The sequence below is a fragment of the Cryptomeria japonica genome, chromosome 7 (assembly GCF_030272615.1).
Source record: "Cryptomeria japonica chromosome 7, Sugi_1.0, whole genome shotgun sequence".
NCBI lineage: Eukaryota > Viridiplantae > Streptophyta > Pinopsida > Cupressales > Cupressaceae > Cryptomeria > Cryptomeria japonica.
In genome coordinates this window covers 508,520,481-508,542,613 of record NC_081411.1, presented here as the reverse complement: position 1 = coordinate 508,542,613, position 22,133 = coordinate 508,520,481, and the positions used below count along the sequence as shown (strand labels likewise).

Genomic DNA, 22,133 nt, shown 5'->3' with positions numbered 1-22,133 from the left:
ACAACTATTGGGGTCTCTTTTGCACGCCTATTGGTCTTACTTTTTTTGGGGGCTGTTTTGGACACCTTGGCAAAAAGCATGCTGATGTGGCATCATATTTGATGATGTGGCCCTAAAACCTTAGTTATAAGCAGGGGACTTGCCAAGTAAGCTGCTGTAAAAAAATCGGAGTGATTCGAAATTTCCAAGTAGGATTTTGATAAGCGTGAAGTTAGGGTGCACGACTACTGGGTCCTTTCCCCTAGATACAAGAATCCAATATGCAATATTCACCATGACAAAATAAAAATAAATTAATAGCCCTAGGTGAAAACTGAAGTTCATACCCGTTGTACCATCGCAGTCGGAAGAGCGAATTTTAAAATAGCAGCGGCAGGACGCATGAAGATTTACAAGCAGGGTTTAGAAGCAGTACCTATTTGTCGGAGCTGCAAGAAAATATGAAAGCAACAGTAACTAGCGGAGGCATTTTTCAGAGAGTTTATAAGAATGTGGCGAAGCTTATTCAGTCGGGGGAGGAGGAGGTCGATGTGACGGCATTGCGGAGCAGCCTGCAACAGCTGAAGCTCGAAAAGGAGAGGACCGATGTGCTATTGAAGCGGAGGGAAACTCGCCTCAGCTCTCGTCAAACGGTTAAGCCCTTCACCCCTCTCCTGGTAAGTCAAACCATCGCTCTCTATTGCTGTTGTTTCATTCTGCTGTTTCACATTCCACAAAGAAGGGCTTTTGGCAAAATTGTGTATATTGACTATACATATGAAAATAACTGTGGAACTTTTGTTTGCACCAATTTTTCGGAGGATAGATGATGACGAAACTTTGATGCAAACAAAACTTACACAGTTATACCCAAAAAAGTACACATTCAATTTCATGGACTCTGGAAATCTCATTTCAGCCATAAAATATTTATGTTTTTGAGCATGCACAAGCAGAGGGATCCTTTGGACAAGTTCCTGCTTCGTGCTTCGGGAAGATCCAAGAAGCACAATGCCACATTTCCTTCGCCATATAAACTGTGGTTCCGTGACCACTGGAATCGGGTACTTGGTTTCATTTCTCTGTCATTTCTCTTTTCCCAAGAAAGTACTAATATCTTTTTGGTTTCAAGGAAAGTTATCCGACTATGGCTTTGGTTTCCCTAATGTGAGCTACCAAATTTTCATTTCCTTTGGGAACTGTTTTGTTCTGTTGCATACAGGTCAAAGCTGAGAATCCAAATATTTCATCCAGGGATTTGATGGTGATATTGGGAGAAAAATGGAAGGCTGTGAGTGCAGAAGAGAAGAAACCATATGAAGAGAAATGCGAGTCTGAAAATAAAGTATATATGCAAGTAGACCTACAGTCCTATTAGATTATGAAAGCTTCTTTTCGTTTGCATCGGATATTTACAATTCTTGACCTCATCGCTGATCATCTGTATAGGTTCATGAGCAAGAGAAACGTGAGATTAAAGCGTTAAAGATTCTTCATGAGCAAGAGAAACAAAAGGCAGCACTTGATCTTCTGCAGCAGTATGTCCAATATAGGAAGGTAGATTGAATGTGACTAATTTTTTTCCTATGCGCTAAAAGAACTGAAATGCAATCTAGGAGTGAAGGTTACAGAGAAATGCGTCATGTTAAAAAGCTAAAGAAATACTTAGCTTAAAATTAAATAAATATGGATGTGAAGTGGTGCAACATTCTTTTATAAGAAATTTGAAGTGTTAGTAAGGGATTTTGTTGTTCTTAGCAGGATGCAGATGCAAATGAAAAAAGTAAGAGGTGTGTTCAGACTTAGATACTTGTCCAAGAGATTTTCTGTGTAAATACTGTATTTTGTTCACTATTTAGTATTCACAGAATTATCACACCTTTTGGTTATTTTCATGTGCATACTAGGAGAGAGAAAGATTCAGCAAAGCCAAAAAAGGCAATAACTGCATATATTGCATTCTGCAATGAACGCCGTGCAGCACTTCTTGCAGAGATGCACGATGGTAGGGAGGTATGTAGGTTTTCATTCCATTGTAAAATGCATTTCCACTTCTTTATTGATTGTATTTGGTGTGTTAAATGAGTTCTTTATACCCGACAGATTTTAAAAATGTTGGGGAGGGAATGGAAGAACATGAGCAGAGAAAAGCGTTATCCATATGAACAGGTATATGTTGACACTAATTCATCTACTATTAAGTATTACAAGAATACAATTAGAATTCACATCTCATGCACAAACTGAAGGCTTTATCATTTATGAAGATTGCTGCAGAAGCAAAAGAACATTATGAACGTGAGATAGAGATGTATAAGCAAAAGAAGAATGAGGTATGTGGTTTGGATTAGTTAAATTGTAATGGGCGTATAAGCTTAGCTGTATTGGAATGACTTTATTGTAAATAATTACAAAAATGTTCCTATACAGTTTCTGAAAGATTGCAAGACCTCTAAGAATCCATTCATTTTGAGGGTTTAGAAAGTTTGGTATGTGGTGATTTTGGAATAAAAATAAAACCTTCTCTATAATGAAACTAAACAAGCATTGCTTTTTTGAAAATAAGGTGAACATTCTAGGGTTACAAAGTAGGGGAGAATATTGGATTCTCATTCATTTTCTGTTTGACTACGAAAACAAGAAAGATAATAAGTTATTTGCACACAGGAAGCAAATTCAATTTTCATGCAAGAGGAGGAGTGGAGAAAAGTAGAAAGAGAGCAAGCACTGAAGCTTTTGAAGAAAAAGGAAAAAGAAGATATACTAAGAAAGGGAAAAGATATACAAGGAAAGGTTTGCACTATGATTGTTTTCTTTTTAATTATTTTTTGGCTAAAATAACTAAACATTATGTGGGAGGTAGCTTAGGAAAGATGATATTTGGTGTTAGCCATTAATGTACATACACTATCTTCCTCTCTAGTCAAATGCGAGTTTACTTTTTCCTTTTCAAATTGTCTTTCTAATTGGTATTAAATTCTTACACTTTTTTCTAATTTTTATTTACTTGATCAAGTAGCTGTAGGCATGTAGCCATTCGTTTCATTGTTTATCTTGTTGAGGATTTTTTATGATCGGGACTGCAGACTTATCTGTTTGATGATCTTTTATATTGTACAATATCATAGACGAAGAAATGCCCATTTTTTTTTAATTCCATGCTGCCATATGCTGAAGAATGTTGGTTATTGAAATTTGTGCCAAATGGGAGCCTGCCTCTTGATGTGTCCTAGACTAAAAATTTCCGTATGAATTTTCTCTGAGATGCAGACTGTAGATGAAAAGAAGCAGCAGAAAGAGAAAAGTACTGATCCTAACAGACCAAAGAAACCCCCAACATCATATATTCTTTTCAGGTTTGAAAACTGATTGCCAATAGCTTAATCAGCTCAATTGATAATTCTTTAAACACTGTTATTGATCTGCATGAGTTATGAAGCATTTTCTATGGTGATGCAATTTGATATTGACAATTAGATCATTTATGTGCTGGTCTTACAGAAATGAGACAAGGAAAAATCTACTCCATACAAGGCCTGGCATCAGCAGCAAAACCATTGATGCACTTATTTATATCAAGTGGAAGGTAATAGTTCTGGCATATACTTGCTTATATTGTAGTTGAACAAGGTTTTCGTATTATGTTTAATAGAGGTAGAGATAAATACATGTCCTTCTTGGTGCCTCATTTTATATTTGTTTCAGGAACTGGGAGATGCAGAAAGGCAAATGTGGAAAGATCAGGCATCAAGCGCCATGGTACAATACAAAAGGAAGATAGAAGAATACAATAAAAAAATGGAGTAGCAAATAAAGCAACTTGAAATCTTTTTTAAGGATTCATCAAGAACTGCCACTGGAAAACCCTACACCAACCATTATAACATCGTGATTTGCATATTTTCAAAACAAGCAAAGGTTGCTTTGATTACTTAAGGCTGAATGTATTAAATATTTTTAGCTTTTGTGGAACATGTCAGTTTAATTCCAGGCAGGCAAAAGAAAAATGAGATCTACTTTGATCAAGAGTAAATGAGACTGGACCACAACATTGTGGTTAGTCATTTTTGAAACAAAGGGTACATTGATCCCTTATAGTGGATACATGTTCAATCTTTATAGTTGAACATGTCAGTTTTGGTTGAACTTTTCTAAATCTTGGCTAATCTTTATTCATTGAATAATCTTTATTGATTTTAAAGCTTGTGATGCAAGTTTGGTGAGTCGCAACAGAGGAAATACACAAATGTTTTATGTTATTTTTTATATTTAGGTGGAAAATTTACAAAGGTGATGTGTCCAGGCAAGACATCCAAAACTAAAACAAGGTGTTACAGGACCATATGAAGCCCCTAGCATTGAGAGGCCACCAATTTCATTGCCAGTGGTGCTAACAACCTCTTTTTCACCTGTCTTGGAATCTCAGGACCCTCAGAAGGATCTCTCACATTGGCTTGAGCTTTGTGCTTTCTGTCATCAATTTTGTGTAGTCCCCAAACAAAATCGTCTCAGACCCCTATTGTCTAGTAATCACTTCGAAAAATCAAGATACACCTTTCCATACTCAGAAGGTGGACGGGTATAACCTGCAGCCTTGGCAAGCTCAATTTGTCTTAGCATCATTGTTTATGGCTGATGGAGCATCATTTGCTGCAGCTTCCTTTCTTTGTTGGCACTTTTTCATCCTTTTTGTACAGTATTGTCACCAATACCTTGTCATTTTTAGAAGGCTGAGCCTCATTTTTATTAACTCGCTAATTAGTATCCCTGACCAAACAGAAAAGTCACGTTCTTTATATTGACAGCATCATCAGTATTCTATGCCTGTTTCAGATCCTGTTATCCAAGTATTAAGACCCCTAAATTGGACTTAGCATCCTTGTCACCTGCTGAAAGAGCATCGTTATCAACAGCTTGCATTCTTTGTTGGCACATTTACAGCATTTTTGCAGTAATTTGAAGAACCTGATGCACGTAATCTACATTGTCACCAATACTCTCCCTTTTCTCAGAACGTTGAACCACATTCTCATTAACCTGCTTATTGTTCAAGGTTTGACCAAAAAGAAAAGTCTGTTCTGCTAATAGACAGCATCACTTGTACCTTTATACCTGTTCCTGGTTTTATTCCATCAAATATTAACAGACCACTTATCCTGGTATTCCTTTCTAATGTAATCCAGCCCCTCATCATCCATACCAAGTTTCTCAAAGCATTCCAAATCCTGAGTCTAGTTAGGTATATGGACAACTTTGGGTATCCACAAAATGGGTTGGATGGTATCCGAGGATCCCAATGCCGCTGATAAAGCTCTTGGGTTTAGATTCTAGAATTCTTAGACAAGAACACACCTGCAATGCATCAAGGCTAGCAGATACTCACTTTTTGAAAATACAGTTGTTCCTCATTTTCCATAAAAACTAGATCTCTGAGAATTAACTAATTAGAGCAAGTCGTAAGTAAAGAAGATTTGCCATCACAGCATAACATCAAGCTATCTTTGAGGACATATCTGAATCAATCTTTCATGAATCTTTTCCATATATCTGAGCAAAGTCTAAATAGAAAAGCATGTTAAATTAATATGTTTTGACCACAAACAGAACATTCATCTACAACCAAATCATGTTCAGTATACAACAGCACCGGCCACTACTTTCTAATGTAAGATGAGCCATTCAAAATGGGATTTCTTAGGTTCTATACTCAAGCCAACAAAACATTAAGTTGATCATATCATCTTCTTTGTGGGAACGATAAGTCTCACTTCTTATTAAGGCTCAAGTCTATTTCAGGGTTATGTGAAATCTAACTCGCGATTGTTAGTAGAAATTTAAGGGAAGGTGGTTCTATAACCCATTGAACATCATTCCAAATTTTGGTGGAAAAAACCATAAGAAAGCCTAAAGCTAAAGGTTTCAACATCTCAGCATCAGCGATTATGAATGAAATTTTATAAAATTAATCATTTCAGTCCAAGAAATCCACTTGCTATATGCAAAGATATCAACAAATTTTTTAATTTCTTTGTTAAATCAAAATTTAGTAGAACACTGGTTGAATTGCCAACTCTATTTTCTAATTATTCTCAATGTTGCTGGAGTTGATACTGCAACATCATCTTTTACCTATATTTCCAAAGCAATTTGAGAATTAATATTTCTGCTCTTGCTTTACATGCTGCACCCTCCTGCAACTTCCTAGCCTCTCTTGCTGTGGATGCCAACTTCTCTCCTCTTGTGTGTAGCCCCATACTTTGAGCATTGATCATTGATCATTGTATTAGCTCCCTTGTAGATTTTTAGTTTCTAAGTGACACTTGCCAAAATATGATGCCTCCTCCATGGCCCATGAGTTTTGGAAATCCTGCTTATGCTCCTCTATGCCTAGGAAATCATCAATTTCTCTACTACTGCTCGCGCCATTACTAGGGCCAACTTCTCTACTAAAAGAAAAATGGTTGTTTCTTCAATTGAAAAAAATGTCTGAAAATCTTCTCCTTGGTTGATTAGATGGAATATCAGCTATGGCTGCCCAAATTAATTCTACTCCATGACAACACCCTCAAGCCGATGAGGGTGGGATCACACATTAGAAGATGGTCCTTGGATTTGTGCAAGATTTCTTCATGAGCCACTGGTCACCCACATTCCAACCCCATAGAAGAGACCATGGTTCGAGTGTGGATCAGGGTACCATTACTACCTTATTATGAGTTCTATCAAGCTCATCCTTAAAAAAGCAGGGATCACTGTTATGGAGTTTGTGGCAACTTCTGATCTCATTCTAAATTTTGGAGTGCTCAATAATAACCTGAGAATGAAAGGATTGCTTTTGGACTAGTTAAATTGGTAGATTCTGTTAACTTAGTTACTTGATATTTTAATGAAGATTTTCTTTGTATGTCACACCCGTAACAACTCATTCTAGCAAGAAAACCGACTGAACAAATTTGCAGATATTAGATTGATAGGGCAAAGCAGAGAGGGACGCCAAGTGATTCATATGATAGGCTGTTGATTTCATGCTGAAAGCAGACGTGGGTAACATATTTGACTCTCTATGATTACATTTGACGGATTCAACTCTAGTCAACTTATCTTGGGCAAAGACGGTTTACACATATGAGTTCAACCATGAGTGAAACCTTCCCATATTGGCCAAACAATAGATCTTGTGGAAATTTTGGATTTGAAGTGTTTCCAATTCTTTGGTTTTAGTTACCAAAGGTTTTTGTGGTTGTCCTATGTTGTTACTTCACTCCTTTTGTTTCTTATATACCTGTAAAAGAGGTCATTTTAACAATTTGGATTTTCTCTTAAATATTTTTTATCAAATTGTTTGAGCTATTTTTGCGTAAGCCTATACGTCTTAGAGGAGTGATTTTTGATTATGGAAGTATGAGTACTTGTTGGTCTTCTATGGTGTTTGGACATTGCTGGTTGTGCAAGAGAAGTCCACGAAGGCCTCTCAAAGACTTGAGTTATAGATCCTTCACTCTTCTAGTTTTTTCTCCATTTTGGGCTTTTATCAAGGACTATTTTTCTGTCATTGTTATGTATGTTTTATGTTCTCTAGTTCCTGATATATGTGTTGGAAGTGGAAAACACTCTGAGAGGGGGGGGTGAATCAAAGTGTGACAAATTTTTATTGAGTTATACTTTTATGGACCTTGACAATTTTAATTCACTGTGTGCACAGATGGCTGAGACTTAACACTTTGTTGAAATACATTAATGCAGTATGAAATATACCATTGAACCAACTAAAACATTTGATTCAGACCTTGTTTTAAAACAATGGTATTAAAATATTACACAAACTTGAAACATTAAAACAGTACTTTCAATATTGCATTACATAAATCCAACTAAACAGAGTATGAGATAAAGAGGACTAAAATATGATGTATCAGAGTATACACTAGTAAAACAGAATGAACCACGACAATGCACATAACACAATATTTTTCATGAGTGGAAAACCCTCTTGGGGTAGAAAAACCACTCGGAAGATCCCTTATATTGATTCAAAAAGAGCACCAACTCAGTTCACATGTTTTAGAAACCACAAGGCCTCAAGGAGCACCAACCCCTCTTCTTATCAATGAATATTTCAACTCGAGCTACAACCACTGGTGATTTTATGCATGCATTTTATTCTTGCAGTCACAAAACCATCAGGGATTGGAGCGAAAATATTTTACCAGTCTGTACATATGAATAATTTTGCAACAATATTCTTCAAGGATAAAATTAACACTATCCAATCTCTGACCAAAAATCTAGTTTCAAATCATTAAAGCCTCATATGCTCTGAACAATATGGTTTCGAAAACCCTGAACAATATGGTTTCACATCAACAAAGTCTCATATACTCTGTAACAAAAACAGAGTATTGATTCTTAAGAAACCCCTCGGCTGTGACTGGTAAACTACTGCACTGTTTTAAAATGTTATCACTTTATTCACACTTGTCTCACTGTATCTCACTGTTTTTCACACATACCCTGTTCAGAGAACAAACTGTTTTATATATACCAAAAACAACAACCAAGTCTTCATAAGAAACTCACGAAGTAGTTTGCAAAACCCACGTTAGGGTTAAGAAAAAAACTGTTTTATGGTACACAGTTACAGCAACTGTTTTGTTTCTTTTTCTATTTACATAAACAGCTCTTCTTCAACTAACAGAACACAAAAAAACTCTTTCATTTTTTCATTTCCAAAAAACGGAATGAACAAACAAAAATTACCATAACTGATTCGAAAAATCACCAGAGAGAACAAGCTTTCTTCATTTCGTCCATAAATTTGCTCTTGTAAAAAATAAAAGTTATAGATAATACCTGTCTTTGAAGACCATAGAAAACACTTGTAGAAAAGCGGCGACAAAATCCACATAAACTTCATATTATTCCAACGAACAGAGTCAAGAATACTATCAATCGAAAGCTTTCACTGGACTGGTAAACATATCAAAAACCCATTTGCAAACTTCAAGGAAACGATCCACATTCTCAGCATAAGATACAGTGATAGCTAGGGTTTGAAGAATGTAGAGATGAAATGCGAACAATCAAACTTCTTTTCCAAGCTTAACCAAGACTAAGCATCCGTAACAAATGAAAAATGAAACTTATTTGAAATCCATATCACGTTGCCCACCACGTGGATCATTATTTCCAAGACATAAGCGCTTAGTCAAATAACATGTGCATTTATCCTTTACTGCCACGCAACCATCCATATTGCCCGATGGGAGTCAAAAACTTAACCATGATTTGAAATTAGCCACTACGTATACTTTTTGGCATCAGGGTCAAAACAGGGTCAACAAACTCCCCCTTTGTCCTTGATGACAAAAACCATACCAACAATGACCTAAACAGAATAGGCAATCTGGAAAACTGTAATCATCAAATATATATCATAGAAAGATCTAGTGTCAAAAAAAATGACACAATATGCTGCCCATAAGACCTGTTAATAAGAGTATGTCACTGAAGAATTAAGCTTATGGCCAAGAGAAAATGCCAAAACCTGACGATACCAGAACCTGTGATGTAAAGATACCAAAAGCCAAAAAAAAACTGTAGATACCAAAAACCTGTTAGATATCAAAATCTGTGATGCAATGATAACCTGTATAGCACCAAGCCCAAAAACTGTGCTGAGCAAACAATTGTCCCAAAATCTGAGCTGAATACAAAAACTGTAACATGATCAAAACCTGTATAGCCTTTAATCCCAAAACTGAAAATCTGACCAAAAGCTGAGAAAACACTGAGCAAACAAGATATAGAGTACCAGATAGACCACTGAGCAAACAAGATATAGAGTACCAGATGACAATTTTCTCCCCCTTTTTGTCTCAAGGACAAAGAAACAGAACAACACATTGCTGCGCAGAAGAGAGCTATGCTCCCCCTTAATATGTGCAGGGACTAAGAATGGAAGACTGAGAGAAGACTCCCAACCGATCGCGAAGCCTCTCAAATGTGTCTTTAGATAAAGCTTTTGTAAATATATCAGCAACTTGAGCTTGTGAAGGAACAAACACTAATTGAAACTCATTAGCCAACACCTGATCTCGTAAAAAATGGAGTTTAATGGCAACATGTTTAGTACGAGAGTGCATAATAGGATTTTTTGAAAGATCAGTTGCACTAGTATTGTCACAATAGATTGAAATGGGCTTAATAGTAGAAATGCCCATATCAGTAATTTGATGAGACATCCATATCAGTTGTGTGCAACATGCAGTGGCTGCTATATATTCTGACTCTGCGGTGGACAGAGTGACACAATCTTGCTTTTTACTGTGCCAAGCAACAAGACAATCACCAAGAAAGAAGGCAGCTCCACTGGTGCTTTTACGATCATCTAGACAACCGGCCCAATCAGAATCAGTGAAGCCAACAAGAGTAAAGTCATTATTACGGGGATACCAAAGACCATAATCTAGTGTGCCTTGAACATATCTAAAGATCCGTTTTACAGCATTCAAATGAGATTGTTTAGGTGCAGATTGAAAGCGAGAGACTAGACATACTGCAAACATTAAATCTGGTCGAGATGCAGTTAAATATAATAGACTTCCTATCATTGACCTGTACTCAGATTGATTTACTGCAGGTGAATCATCAGATTTGGTCAATTTACAGCCTGTTTCCATTGGAGTGCTGACTGGTTTACAATCTGCCATATTAAATTTTCTAATCATCTCTTTGGCATATTTAGTTTGTGACAAGAAGATACCTTGCTGAAGTTGTAACACTTGAAGACCAAGAAAGAAATTCAGTTCCCCAAACATAGACATTTCAAACTCAGATTCCATGATTTTAGAGAACTTTTTGGATAAAGAGTCATTATTACAGCCAAAAATGATATCATCTACATATATCACAACTACTAGGACATCATTACCTTCGAGTTTAACATATAAGTTGCTATCTACAACACCTCTAGTGAATCCATTTGCTTTAAGATGATTATCCAGTCTAGAGTACCAAGCTCTTGGAGCCTGTTTAAGGCCATAGAGTGCTTTCTTTAATCTGTATACACAATCATATTTGCCTGCAACTTCAAAACCTTCCGGCTGTTCCATATAAACTTCTTCATCAAGATAACCATTCAGAAAGGCAGTTTTGACATCCATCTGATATACTTTAAATTTTTTATAGCAAGAGTATGCAAGAAAAATTCTGATTGATTCTAATCTAGCTACTGGTGCGAATGTTTCTCCAAAATCTATTCCTTCCTGCTGAGCATAACCTTTACAAACAAAACGAGCTTTATTTCTAACAACCTTCCCAGATTCATCAAGCTTATTTCTAAAAATCCATTTGCCTCCTATCACATTCTTATCATCTGGCCTAGGTACTAATTCCCAAGTTTGGTTTTTCTCTATTTGACTGATTTCATCTTTCATTGCATTTAACCAACATTCATCAGATAAAGCATCAGAAACATTTTTGGGTTCAAAATCAGTTACCAAACAAAAATGTTCAGCCAGTTGAGCTTGTTTAGTTGTTTTTGCCCTTCTCCTAGTCAAAATACCTGCATCTATATTGCCAATAACTTGACTTTGAGGATGTCTCTTTGTTATAATTTTTGAGGGTGTATAATGGAGAATACCTGTCTCTGCATTTGAATTCTCTGTATTTTCTACATCAGAACTTGATGAACATATTTCATTTTTCTTTTCTGTTTCTGCAGGTTTAGGAACTTGATCAACCTTTGTTAAAGTAATTTCCTCTTCCTCAATGTCCTGCAAATCATTACTTAACAAAAATTGTTCATCAAATCTTACATTTATTGTTTCAACAATTTTATTCAGTCTATTATTGAAACATCTATAGGCTTTGCTATGAGTAGAGTATCCAAGAAAGATACCCTCATCAGTTTTAGCCTCAAAATTTCCTAGATTTTCTTCATCTCTTTTTAGATAACATTTGGCACCAAAAATTTTGAAATATTTGATAGAAGCAGCTTTTCCATACCAAAGTTCATAAGGAGTAAAAGTAGATTTTACTCTGATTTGTACACGATTCAAAATGTAAACAGCTGTGTGTACAACTTCTTTCCAATACCTGTCTGGTAGATTTGCCTCATTAAGCATTGTGCGAGCCATTTCTTTGACTGTTCTATTTTTTCTCTCAACTACTCCATTCTGTTGAGGTGTACGAGTAGCAGCATATTGTCTCTTAATACCATGTCTTTCACAGTAATCAATGAATTCTTGTGAAGTGAATTCACCACCCTTGTCTGATCTCAAGCATTTCAATTTTAGATCAGATTCTCGTTCAACCATTTTTCTGAAAATCTTAAATCTATCAAATGCTTCGGATTTGTGTTTAAGAAAAGTGACCCATACCATTCTGGTATAGTCATCAACAAAAAGCATAAAATATTTTTCACCATTTATAGACTGAGTCCTTGTAGGACCACATAAGTCTGTGTGAACAAGCTGTAATGGTCTAGTAGAAGAATGTTCTTTAGGTTTGAAAGACACTTTTGTTTGCTTTCCTTTCAAACATGCTTTACAAACTGAATTGAATGGTTTATTCAAAATAGGCAAACCTCTAACATTCTGATTTTTACTGATTCTAACCAGATTGTCAAAATTTATATGTCCTAGGCGTTTATGCCATAACCAATTTTCTTCTATTTGACCCATAAGACAAATGCCTTCATTATTCTCATAGTCAGTGGAATCAAGCAGACTGTAGACATTGCCAATTGTTCTCAAACCAGCAGCAACAGTTTTACCAGATTTATTTTTGATAGTACAATCTTGAGAACTAAAAGATACACTGTAACCACTATCACAAATTTGACTGACACTCAATAAATTGTGCTTTAACCCTTCAACAAAGTACACATCATGAATAGGAGTATCATCATTTAGCAATAATGTACCTTTACCTCGTACATAAGCTCCTGAATTATCCCCAAAGCGTACAAAGCCACCATTAAAGTCTTCAAGATGCAGAAATTTATTTCTATCTCCTGTCATATGGTGTGAACAGCCACTGTCCAACACCCATAAAGATTTCTTATTTGAGAAAAGTGCAGTTTGCACTATCATTGATTGCTCAATACCAGATACAAACTTAGGTTTCCATATTTTATTAGGACTTGCCTTTGTTTTGCACTGTATAGTAGTATGCCCAAAAGTGTTACACTTATTACACTTTACTGTTTTTGGAAAGTCATATCCTTGATTGTAACCAAACATAGGAGATCTTTGCTGCAGAAATCTGCAAGTATTAACCTTATGACCAAACCTATTGCAATAGAAACAGTATCCATGAAAGAAGCCAAACCTAAAAGGTTTTGTTCTGTTATAAGTCTGAAATGTTTTTCTAGTTGCTGACTTAGTGTTCTGTCTTGATGATTCAGCTTTATCAAACCCCAAACCAGCCAAATCTTTATGCAACTTTTGCTTGCTCAAGATATCATTTAGATGTATTATACTTTCATACTGTTCAATTTGTTTTTGTAATTTTGTGGATTGTTGTTCTAATGTTTCAATTTTCTTTTCTCTTTCTTCAAGAAGGGACTTCAAGTTTGAAGTCACTAAATTTGCATCATTTAACTCAACTTGTAAAATCTGATTTGTATTTTCATGTGAGGATACAAGTTTCTTTAACCTCTTTATTTCTTTTAAGGCACACAACAATTCTCCTTCAAGATCTATTTCTCCTTGATCTAGATCTTCAAATTCATTTTTTTGTTTTGCTAGTTACATCTTCTAATTCTGCCATAAATAGAGTTTCATCACCTTCACAAGGTGAATCATCTGATTCATTTCCAGAGTCTTCTTTAGTAAAAAGACTCTTCTTTTTCTTGAAGGTATTAAATCTCCTTTTAGAATTCCACATTTTCTTTTTGTAGAATTTTTCTGGTTTTTCCTCTTCACTGTTTTGATCACTTAGAGGACATTGAGCAGCAAAGTGTCCAGCTTTGCCACAATTAAAGCACTTAAAAGGTAATTTACCCTTATATTTCTTTTTTAGTTTTCTAACAAGAAGGGCTTCTATAGCATCTGAAAGTTCAGATTCACTATCAAGTTCTTCTTTCTTTTCAACTTTAAAAGCTGTTTCTTTTGAAGAAGAAGGATTATTACCTATCCTCATCTCATAGGCAGTAAGAATGCTTTGAAGGTTATCAAGTGTCATGGTAGAAAAACTTTTCTTTTCTTCTAAGGTTGAAACCTTAGTTTCAAACTTGGGTAACAAGGTTCTAATCACTTTATTGACAACTTCCTTTTCTTCAACCTCTTCACCAAGACCCTTTCTCGAATTTACAATTTCATCAACTCTAAGAAAATAGCTTGCTACTGTTTCATCTTCTTTCATTCTTAAAGATTCAAACTGATTTTTGAGTGTAAGGATTTTAGACTCCTTAACCTTAGCATCCCCTTGATAAATGGTTTCAAGATTTTTCCAAATATCATAAGCAGAAGAACAATGCATGACTTTAACAAAAACATTTTTAGTGAGACCACATAAGAGAGCATGCTTAGCTCTGGCATTTAACTCATACTTGGTTTTATCATTAGGATCAGTAGGAATAATGGAAGGAACTGTATATTTTGTGATCACAATATTCCACATATTAAGATCAACTGAAATGAGATAAGTTTCCATCCTAATCTTCCAGAACACATAATCAGTTCCATCAAAAAGAGGAGCTCTTGAAAGTGAAGCACCTTCCTGAGTTTGAGCCATAAAAAAAACTTCCAAATGACCAGGAACAATCCCTAGGACAGACCTATATGAGGGACCCTATGCTCTGATACCACTTGTTGGAAGTGGAAAACACTCTGAGAGGGGGGGGTGAATCAGAGTGTGACAAATTTTTATTGAGTTATACTTTTATGGACCTTGACAATTTTAATTCACTGTGTGCACAGATGGCTGAGACTTAACACTTTGTTGAAATACATTAATGCAGTATGAAATATACCATTGAACCAACTAAAACATTTGATTCAGACCTTGTTTTAAAACAATGGTATTAAAATATTACACAAACTTGAAACATTAAAACAGTACTTTCAATATTGCATTACATAAATCCAACTAAACAGAGTATGAGATAAAGAGGACTAAAATATGATGTATCAGAGCATACACTAGTAAAACAGAATGAACCACGACAATGCACATAACACAATATTTTTCATGAGTGGAAAACCCTCTTGGGGTAGAAAAACCACTCGGAAGATCCCTTATATTGATTCAAAAAGAGCACCAACTCAGTTCACATGTTTTAGAAACCACAAGGCCTCAAGGAGCACCAACCCCTCTTCTTATCAATGAATATTTCAACTCGAGCTACAACCACTGGTGATTTTATGCATGCATTTTATTCTTGCAGTCACAAAACCATCAGGGATTGGAGCGAAAATATTTTACCAGTCTGTACATATGAATAATTTTGCAACAATATTCTTCAAGGATAAAATTAACACTATCCAATCTCTGACCAAAAATCTAGTTTCAAATCATTAAAGCCTCATATGCTCTGAACAATATGGTTTCGAAAACCCTGAACAATATGGTTTCACATCAACAAAGTCTCATATACTCTGTAACAAAAACAGAGTATTGATTCTTAAGAAACCCTTCGGCTGTGACTGGTAAACTACTACACTGTTTTAAAATGTTATCACTTTATTCACACTTGTCTCACTGTATCTCACTGTTTTTCACACATACCCTGTTCAGAGAACAAACTGTTTTATATATACCAAAAACAACAGCCAAGTCTTCATAAGAAACTCACGAAGTAGTTTGCAAAACCCACGTTAGGGTTAAGAAAAAAACTGTTTTACGGTACACAGTTACAGCAACTGTTTTGTTTCTTTTTCTATTTACATAAACAGCTCTTCTTCAACTAACAGAACACAAAAAAACTCTTTCATTTTTTCATTTCCAAAAAACGGAATGAACAAACAAAAATTACCATAACTGATTCGAAAAATCACCAGAGAGAACAAGCTTTCTTCATTTCGTCCATAAATTTGCTCTTGTAAAAAATAAAAGTTATAGATAATACCTGTCTTTGAAGACCATAGAAAACACCTGTAGAAAAGCGGCGACAAAATCCACATAAAATTCATATTATTCCAACGAACAGAGTCAAGAATACTATCAATCGAAAGCTTTCACTGGACTGGTAAACATATCAAAAACCCATTTGCAAACTTCAAGGAAACGATCCACATTCTCAGCATAAGATACAGTGATAGCTAGGGTTTGAAGAATGTAGAGATGAAATGCGAACAATCAAACTTCTTTTCCAAGCTTAACCAAGACTAAGCATCTGTAACAAATGAAAAATGAAACTTATTTGAAATCCATATCACGTTGCCCACCACGTGGATCATTATTTCCAAGACATAAGCGCTTAGTCAAATAACATGTGCATTTATCCTTTACTGCCACACAACCATCCATATTGCCCGATGGGAGTCAAAAACTTAACCATGATTTGAAATTAGCCACTACGTATACTTTTTGGCATCAGGGTCAAAACAGGGTCAACAAACTCCCTCTTTGTCCTTGATGACAAAAACCATACCAACAATGACCTAAACAGAATAGGCAATCTGGAAAACTGTAATCATCAAATATATATCATAGAAAGATCTAGTGTCAAAAAAAATGACACAATATGCTGCCCATAAGACCTGTTAATAAGAGTATGTCACTGAAGAATTAAGCTTATGGCCAAGAGAAAATGCCAAAACCTGACGATACCAGAACCTGTGATGTAAAGATACCAAAAGCCAAAAAAAAACTGTAGATACCAAAAACCTGTTAGATATCAAAATCTGTGATGCAATGATAACCTGTATAGCACCAAGCCCAAAAACTGTGCTGAGCAAACAATTGTCCCAAAATCTGAGCTGAATACAAAAACTGTAACATGATCAAAACCTGTATAGCCTTTAATCCCAAAACTGAAAATCTGACCAAAAGCTGAGAAAACACTGAGCAAACAAGATATAGAGTACCAGATAGACCACTGAGCAAACAAGATATAGAGTACCAGATGACAATTTTCTCCCCCTTTTTGTCTCAAGGACAAAGAAACAGAACAACACATTGCTGCGCAGAAGAGAGCTATGCTCCCCCTTAATATGTGCAGGGACTAAGAATGGAAGACTGAGAGAAGACTCCCAACCGATCGCGAAGCCTCTCAAATGTGTCTTTAGATAAAGCTTTTGTAAATATATCAGCAACTTGAGCTTGTGAAGGAACAAACACTAATTGAAACTCATTAGCCAACACCTGATCTCGTAAAAAATGGAGTTTAATGGCAACATGTTTAGTACGAGAGTGCATAATAGGATTTTTTGAAAGATCAGTTGCACTAGTATTGTCACAATAGATTGAAATGGGCTTAATAGTAGAAATGCCCATATCAGTAATTTGATGAGACATCCATATCAGTTGTGTGCAACATGCAGTGGCTGCTATATATTCTGACTCTGCGGTGGACAGAGTGACACAATCTTGCTTTTTACTGTGCCAAGCAACAAGACAATCACCAAGAAAGAAGGCAGCTCCACTGGTGCTTTTACGATCATCTAGACAACCGGCCCAATCAGAATCAGTGAAGCCAACAAGAGTAAAGTCATTATTACGGGGATACCAAAGACCATAATCTAGTGTGCCTTGAACATATCTAAAGATCCGTTTTACAGCATTCAAATGAGATTGTTTAGGTGCAGATTGAAAGCGAGAGACTAGACATACTGCAAACATTAAATCTGGTCGAGATGCAGTTAAATATAATAGACTTCCTATCATTGACCTGTACTCAGATTGATTTACTGCAGGTGAATCATCAGATTTGGTCAATTTACAGCCTGTTTCCATTGGAGTGCTGACTGGTTTACAATCTGCCATATTAAATTTTCTAATCATCTCTTTGGCATATTTAGTTTGTGACAAGAAGATACCTTGCTGAAGTTGTAACACTTGAAGACCAAGAAAGAAATTCAGTTCCCCAAACATAGACATTTCAAACTCAGATTCCATGATTTTAGAGAACTTTTTGGATAAAGAGTCATTATTACAGCCAAAAATGATATCATCTACATATATCACAACTACTAGGACATCATTACCTTCGAGTTTAACATATAAGTTGCTATCTACAACACCTCTAGTGAATCCATTTGCTTTAAGATGATTATCCAGTCTAGAGTACCAAGCTCTTGGAGCCTGTTTAAGGCCATAGAGTGCTTTCTTTAATCTGTATACACAATCATATTTGCCTGCAACTTCAAAACCTTCCGGCTGTTCCATATAAACTTCTTCATCAAGATAACCATTCAGAAAGGCAGTTTTGACATCCATCTGATATACTTTAAATTTTTTATAGCAAGAGTATGCAAGAAAAATTCTGATTGATTCTAATCTAGCTACTGGTGCGAATGTTTCTCCAAAATCTATTCCTTCCTGCTGAGCATAACCTTTACAAACAAAACGAGCTTTATTTCTAACAACCTTCCCAGATTCATCAAGCTTATTTCTAAAAATCCATTTGCCTCCTATCACATTCTTATCATCTGGCCTAGGTACTAATTCCCAAGTTTGGTTTTTCTCTATTTGACTGATTTCATCTTTCATTGCATTTAACCAACATTCATCAGATAAAGCATCAGAAACATTTTTGGGTTCAAAATCAGTTACCAAACAAAAATGTTCAGCCAGTTGAGCTTGTTCAGTTGTTTTTGCCCTTCTCCTAGTCAAAATACCTGCATCTATATTGCCAATAACTTGACTTTGAGGATGTCTCTTTGTTATAATTTTTGAGGGTGTATAATGGAGAATACCTGTCTCTGCATTTGAATTCTCTGTATTTTCTACATCAGAACTTGATGAACATATTTCATTTTTCTTTTCTTTTTCTGCAGGTTTAGGAACTTGATCAACCTTTGTTAAAGTAATTTCCTCTTCCTCAATGTCCTGCAAATCATTACTTAACAAAAATTGTTCATCAAATCTTACATTTATTGTTTCAACAATTTTATTCAGTCTATTATTGAAACATCTATAGGCTTTGCTATGAGTAGAGTATCCAAGAAAGATACCCTCATCAGTTTTAGCCTCAAAATTTCCTAGATTTTCTTCATCTCTTTTTAGATAACATTTGGCACCAGAAATTTTGAAATATTTGATAGAAGCAGCTTTTCCATACCAAAGTTCATAAGGAGTAAAAGTAGATTTTACCCTGATTTGTACACGATTCAAAATGTAAACAGCTGTGTGTACAACTTCTTTCCAATACCTGTCTGGTAGATTTGCCTCATTAAGCATTGTGCGAGCCATTTCTTTGACTGTTCTATTTTTTCTCTCAACTACTCCATTCTGTTGAGGTGTACGAGTAGCAGCATATTGTCTCTTAATACCATGTCTTTCACAGTAATCAATGAATTCTTGTGAAGTGAATTCACCACCCTTGTCTGATCTCAAGCATTTCAATTTTAGATCAGATTCTCGTTCAACCATTTTTCTGAAAATCTTAAATCTATCAAATGCTTCGGATTTGTGTTTAAGAAAAGTGACCCATACCATTCTGGTATAGTCATCAACAAAAAGCATAAAATATTTTTCACCATTTATAGACTGAGTCCTTGTAGGACCACATAAGTCTGTGTGAACAAGCTGTAATGGTCTAGTAGAAGAATGTTCTTTAGGTTTGAAAGACACTTTTGTTTGCTTTCCTTTCAAACATGCTTTACAAACTGAATTGAATGGTTTATTCAAAATAGGCAAACCTCTAACATTCTGATTTTTACTGATTCTAACCAGATTGTCAAAATTTATATGTCCTAGGCGTTTATGCCATAACCAATTTTCTTCTATTTGACCCATAAGACAAATGCCTTCATTATTCTCATAGTCAGTGGAATCAAGCAGACTGTAGACATTGCCAATTGTTCTCAAACCAGCAGCAACAGTTTTACCAGATTTATTTTTGATAGTACAATCTTGAGAACTAAAAGATACACTGTAACCACTATCACAAATTTGACTGACACTCAATAAATTGTGCTTTAACCCTTCAACAAAGTACACATCATGAATAGGAGTATCATCATTTAGCAATAATGTACCTTTACCTCGTACATAAGCTCCTGAATTATCCCCAAAGCGTACAAAGCCACCATTAAAGTCTTCAAGATGCAGAAATTTATTTCTATCTCCTGTCATATGGTGTGAACAGCCACTGTCCAACACCCATAAAGATTTCTTATTTGAGAAAAGTGCAGTTTGCACTATCATTGATTGCTCAATACCAGATACAAACTTAGGTTTCCATATTTTATTAGGACTTGCCTTTGTTTTGCACTGTATAGTAGTATGCCCAAAAGTGTTACACTTATTACACTTTACTGTTTTTGGAAAGTCATATCCTTGATTGTAACCAAACATAGGAGATCTTTGCTGCAGAAATCTGCAAGTATTAACCTTATGACCAAACCTATTGCAATAGAAACAGTATCCATGAAAGAAGCCAAACCTAAAAGGTTTTGTTCTGTTATAAGTCTGAAATGTTTTTCTAGTTGCTGACTTAGTGTTCTGTCTTGATGATTCAGCTTTATCAAACCCCAAACCAGCCAAATCTTTATGCAACTTTTGCTTGCTCAAGATATCATTTAGATGTATTATACTTTCATACTGTTCAATTTGTTTTTGTAATTTTGTGGACTGTTGTTCTAATGTTTCAATTTTCTTTTCTCTTTCTTCAAGAAGGGACTTCAAGTTTGAAGTCACTAAATTTGCATCATTTAACTCAACTTGTAAAATCTGATTTGAATTTTCATGTGAGGATACAAGTTTCTTTAACCTCTTTATTTCTTTTAAGGCACACAACAATTCTCCTTCAAGATCTATTTCTCCTTGATCTAGATCTTCAAATTCATTTTTTTGTTTTGCTAGTTACATCTTCTAATTCTGCCATAAATAGAGTTTCATCACCTTCACAAGGTGAATCATCTGATTCATTTCCAGAGTCTTCTTTAGTAAAAAGACTCTTCTTTTTCCTGAAGGTATTAAATCTCCTTTTAGAATTCCACATTTTCTTTTTGTAGAATTTTTCTGGTTTTTCCTCTTCACTGTTTTGATCACTTAGAGGACATTGAGCAGCAAAGTGTCCAGCTTTGCCACAATTAAAGCACTTAAAAGGTAATTTACCCTTATATTTCTTTTTTAGTTTTCTAACAAGAAGGGCTTCTATAGCATCTGAAAGTTCAGATTCACTATCAAGTTCTTCTTTCTTTTCAACTTTAAAAGCTGTTTCTTTTGAAGAAGAAGGATTATTACCTATCCTCATCTCATAGGCAGTAAGAATGCTTTGAAGGTTATCAAGTGTCATGGTAGAAAAACTTTTCTTTTCTTCTAAGGTTGAAACCTTAGTTTCAAACTTGGGTAACAAGGTTCTAATCACTTTATTGACAACTTCCTTTTCTTCAACCTCTTCACCAAGACCCTTTCTCGAATTTACAATTTCATCAACTCTAAGAAAATAGCTTGCTACTGTTTCATCTTCTTTCATTCTTAAAGATTCAAACTGATTTTTGAGTGTAAGGATTTTAGACTCCTTAACCTTAGCATCCCCTTGATAAATGGTTTCAAGTTTTTTCCAAATATCATAAGCAGAAGAACAATGCATGACTTTAACAAAAACATCTTTAGTGAGACCACATAAGAGAGCATGCTTAGCTCTGGCATTTAACTCATACTTGGTTTTATCATCAGGATCAGTAGGAATAATGGAAGGAACTGTATATTTTGTGATCACAATATTCCACACATTAAGATCAACTGAAATGAGATAAGTTTCCATCCTAATCTTCCAGAACACATAATCAGTTCCATCAAAAAGAGGAGCTCTTGAAAGTGAAGCACCTTCCTGAGTTTGAGCCATAAAAAAAACTTCCAAATGACCAGGAACAATCCCTAGGACAGACCTATATGAGGGACCCTATGCTCTGATACCACTTGTTGGAAGTGGAAAACACTCTGAGAGGGGGGGGTGAATCAGAGTGTGACAAATTTTTATTGAGTTATACTTTTATGGACCTTGACAATTTTAATTCACTGTGTGCACAGATGGCTGA

At 35.4% G+C, this 22,133-nt stretch overlaps 1 protein-coding gene across 1 annotated transcript; it reads left to right on the top strand.

Annotated features, from left to right (window-relative positions):
• Positions 1-296: 296 nt before the first annotated feature.
• On the top strand, positions 297-4,167 carry LOC131060152 (high mobility group B protein 13). The gene is made up of 12 exons (XM_057993270.2): positions 297-656; positions 936-1,043; positions 1,202-1,324; positions 1,429-1,536; positions 1,741-1,769; positions 1,887-1,992; positions 2,083-2,148; positions 2,247-2,312; positions 2,647-2,772; positions 3,250-3,335; positions 3,481-3,565; positions 3,685-4,167. The coding sequence occupies exons 1-12, from the start codon at positions 441-443 to the stop codon at positions 3,784-3,786; spliced, it is 1,221 nt and encodes a 406-aa protein (XP_057849253.2). The 5' UTR covers positions 297-440; the 3' UTR covers positions 3,787-4,167.
• Positions 4,168-22,133: the final 17,966 nt, after the last annotated feature.

Excerpts from the sequence above, each read along its gene's own strand:
- LOC131060152 (XM_057993270.2), top strand. The coding sequence starts at position 441 with ATGAAAGCAACAGTAACTAGCGGAGGCATTTTTCAGAGAGTTTATAAG. Across the intron at positions 1,044-1,201 it reads TCCGTGACCACTGGAATCGG|GTCAAAGCTGAGAATCCAAA; the intron begins GTACTTGGTTTC and ends TGTTGCATACAG. Across the intron at positions 3,336-3,480 it reads ACATCATATATTCTTTTCAG|AAATGAGACAAGGAAAAATC; the intron begins GTTTGAAAACTG and ends CTGGTCTTACAG.